General features: G+C 34.8%; 1 protein-coding gene across 1 annotated transcript; it reads right to left on the bottom strand.

Annotated features, from left to right (window-relative positions):
• On the bottom strand, positions 1,491–3,248 carry LOC109850818. The gene is made up of 2 exons (XM_020420881.1): positions 3,068–3,248; positions 1,491–2,296 (listed from the first exon to the last, which is right to left on the bottom strand). Exons 1-2 carry the CDS (start codon positions 3,158–3,160, stop codon positions 1,658–1,660), a joined length of 732 nt encoding a protein of 243 aa, XP_020276470.1. The 5' UTR covers positions 3,161–3,248; the 3' UTR covers positions 1,491–1,657.

A 6,176-nucleotide genomic window follows, 5' to 3' on the forward strand; every position in this document is an offset into this window, starting at 1 on the left:
TCTTATAATGAGTCTGTTTTCTCTTTCAAAATATCTAACACGATTCAACTGTAGTTTACTTCCAGCACCGACGAAATATGGTAACAAACTAACAATGGTTTCCATCTGATTTGCATGTATTGATATTATCCATGAGATTCACAGTTGCTTTGTTTGCATGCAGCTTGTTCTTACTAAAAATGCAGTGAGAATGAGCATACATGCTGATAATACCACCTAGCGTGTAGCATGTGCGAATCTATATGCATGCATACGGTGGAAAATTTCATTGAATTTTGGTCAAAAAGATGAGGCAAAACAATGACAAACTCCAAATTAACCTAAAGATTTCTTAATAATGCAAATTTGCCATGCGCATCTTCCACTTAATAATCACAAATGCCAGTGACCAATGCATTTTGCATCATGTGAGGTTCTAGAGATGTAAGCAAATGTCTACTCAACGACAAAAAAGTCTGTCGCTAGAAAAATAGAAAAGAAAGGTTTTTCATGCATCCCCCATGTTTTATACATCCATCAACAGATATCATTTTGATAACATCCCCTAAGCAACAATACCAAAGAATATTAACAAAAAAAAAAAAAATATAGCTGAACAATCATGCAAATGTTCTTGCTTGCTACTCGATCTTGTAGGAAATGTGAATAGGGGTCAAATTAATTAGAAAGAATCTGCCCACAAGAGGCAAGTCAATTGCAGGATTACAAACAGAGTCAAGACCTCTTGAAAATTTGCTTCACAAACGATGCTTTGATAAGAGAGTCACAATAAACCCCCATAAATGCACACAAACTGATCAAAACATAAAGCACAGGAGAGAAAGTGAAAACAAGGAAAAATATATAAAAGTTCGCATGGTTTTGACTTTTGGCATACATTGAAACATTAGAGAGGTCTCAATCCGCAAAAAAAAAAAGAAGATAAAGAATTGAGAGGAAAAATATGATGATTATATTAGTAATACGCATTTGAGCGAAACAAATTTTAAACTGATTAACATGTTAGGCAAACCTTATATTAATCCATGAGGAAGGATCGTCAACAAATTTTTTTTACATCATTTTCAAACGTATCTATATATAAATTTCTCATCTTGAAGAATTAGTTTCTTTTAATTCACTTATATGAACTATCTGACCTTTTTTATATTCTTTTCCAAAAAAAATAGAATTGACTAATTTTGTTGTTCATTAATGCCCAAATGTCCTTGTTTTTACACTAATTTAAATATTTTGTGTATAAACTGCCCAGTGAATAGAGATTATGGATAGTTCTTGTTTGAACTGATCATTTATGCAAAATAGAATGACAACATCAAGGAAAACATCAAGAATAAAAAAGATTCTCGCTTTTGCTCCATAATTAAGGGCTTTTATCACTCGCTGCTTACTCAGATTGCATCACTGAAACGAACTTACAACATGAACCGTCTGAGGAAAAAAAAAACAAACAGATAGCAAAATGATGGGATTTTCAGCAAAATCTTCACTGTTAAAAGCTCATAACCATTTAATTTCAAAACACATCCTCATCCATATACACCAAAATGTACATATATATATATATAATAAAAAGAAAACCAAATTAGTAGCCTCCCTCCTAAAAAAAAGAGAAAAAAAGAAACATCACATGAACTTGGTAAAAATATCAAGCCAGTCATTGAGACCTCTGCCTCTTAGCATTCAAACCCTCAAACCCACCAACACAATGCAAACCCACAGCCCTCTTCATCATAAAACCAAGGTTCAATCCTTCATTGTGAAACCCATTAACAGAGCTCTGGACCAAAGGAGTACTCCTTCCGTTGACAGACACAGGAGGAATCTGAGGCTGCTGCAATGGCGGCGGATTCTTCCACCTCGGCAGAGGCCCAGCAACCATCAAGCTCTGCAGCAGAGGCCCAGCTCTCATTACTGCATCCAGAAGCTTTCCCTTCTCTGGCAATGGCCTGTTATTGACAAGCTGCTCCAATCTAGCATCAATCACTGCATTGTGGGTCGATTCGACGACTGTTTCTTGATCGAAGAATGACCCGTTGCTGTCGGATTCAGTGGTGGTTGAGTTGGCTCTGGGGTGAATGAGGTTGGTGGGGGATTCAGGGATGAGTTTTTTGAGGAGGAGGAGGTTGAGCTGACTTCTTGCTTCATCTCTTTCCTGAGTTGTCTGTTGGAGTAAATGGAGAAGCTTCTGGATTTGGGCTTCTTTCTTCTTTAGCTCTTCTCTTGCGTTCATTTGGAAAGCTTGGAGCTCCAATGTTGTGTCCATTAGCCTCTGCAGGTTTAGCTCTTCAACAGTCTGAATCCAACAGAATCACATCAGAGATTTGTTAACTAGAAAGAAACAATTTTGATGATTTGTTTGACTGCTAATGATAGTAAGCGACAGCCATTATCATAACTTAATCAAGTTCGTTAAAGTCTGTTGGATGATAAGCAAATATGAATATCAAACTGCAGCAACTCATAATTGAATTCAACTATATAATAATAGAAAATGACAAGGAAAAGAACAGAGCTTTCTTTCTGGTTCTGAATCTTCTTGAAACCCCACCATCGTAAAAGAACAAGTAAGTGAAATTATTGTTATTTAAACTAAAGTTTACTTCTTAGATTATTGATAATTAACGAAAAAGATCAAATCTTTTTACACGGTATGAGAAGGAAATAAAACTCAAAAAAATTCCTCGCAATTTATAATGCAATGCAGGCAAAATTGACTTGACCCATCAAAATTCACTGCTAAGAGTATCTACAATTGAAAGTTAAAAAAAACAAAACGAAAAAAAAACTCTTTTCCGGATGAATTTTCAAAGAAACCCATAAACAAAATAGACAACATCAAAATACACGAAATTCCAAACTAAAAAGAAAACAATTCAATCTTACTTGCAATGTAATGCAAGTAGAACTAACTTGTCCCATTAAATTCACAACCATAAATAACCACAACTGAAAGAAATCTAACCCAAATTACTCTGTTTTTTGTTGAATTTCAAAGAAACCCATGAGCCAAAACTCGACAGAAACCCAAAAAAAGAAATATAAATCTAGGGGTGGGGATGGGTACCTCATTGTAGTCATTGTAACCCCAATAAGAAGGAACACCCACTCCTTCAATGGCCATGGTGCCTTCTAACAGAGCCAAAGGATTCACACCCATCTTCCTCTCAAAATCCAATCCTATAATAATCCTATAAAGAGAAAAAAAACACCAGGAGAAAAACTACAATTAGCCTACCCCCTTTATATAACCACTAGCAAACTTCCAAGAAACCCCAAGACCCGGCTTTTATTATTATGGAAACCAAGAAACAGAGCACCATAAAAAAAATATTATTATTATTATTATTATTATTATTTGCGAGTACTTTCTGAATTAAATAAATAAGGAACGCGGGATTCTCCCCAAATAGACCCACTTTTAGTCGAAACCCAATTTTGCACCGTGAGCTTTTGTGGGTCCCTACTGCTGACTATTCTCTTTTTTTTTTTTTTCCCTTTCCCTTTTCTTTTCTGTCAGTTGTCAATCAAAAACAAAATCGCCTAATAAAAAAGAATTACTGCCTTTTTTGAGCTCTTTTTGATTTTTGGATTTATTTGGTAAGTCTAGCGTTTTTCCCTCCATTGGACTTTTACTTCTCGTACAAGTTTGGAAAATTGGCTGTTTAGGAAATATTTCAAAATACAATTATTATTGCCGTAGAAAATCCATCCAAGAGTCTTTTAAAATATCCTAGAAAGTAGGTTGATCAATTAAGTCGTCTTTAATTATTTGTTACGGTATATTTCCATGCATGTAGAGGAATGGGCAGGTACACCGATGTACACGGTACATACATCAAGTCATGATATATCCTTGACCTACCACACTACCAATTTACAAATACAAATATTACTCGAAAGTATTAATAAAGTTGCCAAAGCTGCATGATTTACATAAAGTCAGAAATGTACTTGAGAATTTCAAGAAAAAAAAATTCATGTTTAATTTGCTCTTTATTAAGGAAGATGATGAGAGCTCGCGCTCTTCTCCAATTTTATCAATGACTACTCAATATTTAAAAATAGAATAATTTTTCACTTCAGCCCCATTTTAAATTTTTTTTATTTAAATCGATCCTTTTTTTTATTTACCAAAACCGACCCGATTTTTTTATTAGCAGCTTAATCACCCGACTGTTAAGGACATTAATTTTTAGGGTTTAAGGCTTCTAATTAGGGTTTAACACCCTCCTAAATAGTCGGGGTTGACAACCTCGATTGTTTAGGAAGGTGATTAAGCTGCTAATCAAAAAATCGGGTCGGTTTTGGTAAATAAAAAAAAAGGTCGATTTAAAAAAAATTTAAAATGGGACTGTTCTGAAAAATTGTTCTTTAAAAATATACCGAGGGTAATTTAAGACAGTAATTGAATTTTAAAATTTTGCGAGGTTGCCAAACAAATTGAAGCGACATAATTACAAAATAGTTTTGCATGGCTCTTACATTGTATAGCCACACCTTGTCCTGATCAGAATTGCATCAAATCAATTAAGCCTAGTACCTCACGTCTATAACATTTTGATGCGGTAGTCTCTCTTCAAATTGCATTTAAAGCTCAAACAATGCCAAAAAAAAAGGCCAAACGTAGAGTTGACCTACCGTGTTACTTCATTCTTTTATTAGCTCCAGTATTCCTACACTCAACATTGCGTTGGGTGTATAGTAATACCTAGAAAAAAAAAGTTCCATGTGGTCATAAGGGCTATCATAAGTTTATTTCTCCTATAATCTTTAGATTTTATCCTCTCGGGATAAATAAATAAACACAGATAGAACCTGACAAATTAAGAGCATAGAGAAGAGCGCCATGTCATGTGAATATACTTCATCCTTGGTTTATATTAGTTTATTCAAGAAGACAAGCGGCTCAAAAGATTAATTGGCCTCTCAGTTTAGTTTATAGCATGGCTTATTAATTGCCATAGACTTTGCTTAAACCTTGGATTATGAACTGATAATTAGGGGTCTGATAATGTTTCGTGGGGCTGTGTTTTTTTAATTTTGGGGGGAGAAAGAGGACAAAGGAGTCTTGAGACATGAAAATCTGGGGGAGTCTTGTTCATTGGATCTTGCCATCTTCGAGCTCCACCCCCCCAATGTGATCTCTTAACTCTCCCCCCACTTTATTTATTTGGCTTGCTCCTGGCTAGGGAACTGACTGTTATGGCCTGTATAACTGGCCTAAGTGTGTAGGAGTTCCAATATTTAGCTTTATTTGATTCCATAGATGTTGAAAAAGAGGGTAATTGCAACAAAAATTGCCAGAGGAGATCGAGCACAACAAACAAGCTTAGTTACCAAGATAAGGTGAGAGTGAATATTCTATCAGGAAAAAGACGCGGATGTAACGCTCTCTTTTATTGATTGATGCATACACACCGAATCCGTCCCCTTGCATCGATCAGAACAGTTTGTTCGAATATGGGCTTTTCTGGTAGGATATGCAGACCAATACTCTAATTATTAAGCATTACTCTAGCGTATGCTTTTACGCGTGGCCGATATGATTTTATATGATTTGCACATACCAAGCACAAAGATGTCAGTATAAGAATTATGTTGTTTCGTTTTTTGGAGGAAAAGTTGATTTCGTGTGTCCTTCACAAATCAAAAATGTGTCGCGTCCTTTGTTTTTTTTTTTAAATTTAAAAAAGAAGCCCTTTCTCTCTTTTCGACATGTATATCAGGCATTGCTTTATCTAGCATGATAGCATCCAATGAATATCCTAAGATAGGCTCTTTTTAGTTTCTCCGCTTTTGTCTAAATCATTTGCCTTTTACCCTAAGATCTACGCTCCTATAGAACAGACAGTTCTAAGAAAAGGAAACAGAGATCTAATCAAAGGTTACGATCATAGACATGCGTCCTTTTGTTTTCTTGAGGAAAAAAAAGTAGTCACTACTCTTTCTCATAATTAATGCTAATCTACAAATTTTAACATGACTATTAGCGATTTTATATAACATATCATAAATTAATCATTTTTCTTAAGGAGAAATTACATGAATTTTTCTGCGCAAAGCGATATGCTAGGTCATAAAACTACTCTAAACTAGAGTCGATTTGTGATATTTTTTTGGTTATGTATAAAATAAATAATGAAAAGTTTTTATGTCACCCGTGTATCGATCAA

This window comes from Asparagus officinalis, chromosome 7 (assembly GCF_001876935.1).
Source record: "Asparagus officinalis chromosome 7, Aspof.V1, whole genome shotgun sequence".
Classification (NCBI taxonomy): Eukaryota; Viridiplantae; Streptophyta; class Magnoliopsida; order Asparagales; family Asparagaceae; genus Asparagus; species Asparagus officinalis.

Coding starts and splice junctions, on each gene's coding strand:
- LOC109850818 (XM_020420881.1), bottom strand. CDS start 3,160: ATGGGTGTGAATCCTTTGGCTCTGTTAGAAGGCACCATGGCCATTGAA. Junction 2,297..3,067: donor GTTACAATGACTACAATGAG/GTACCCATCCCC, acceptor TGTTGGATTCAG/ACTGTTGAAGAGCTAAACCT.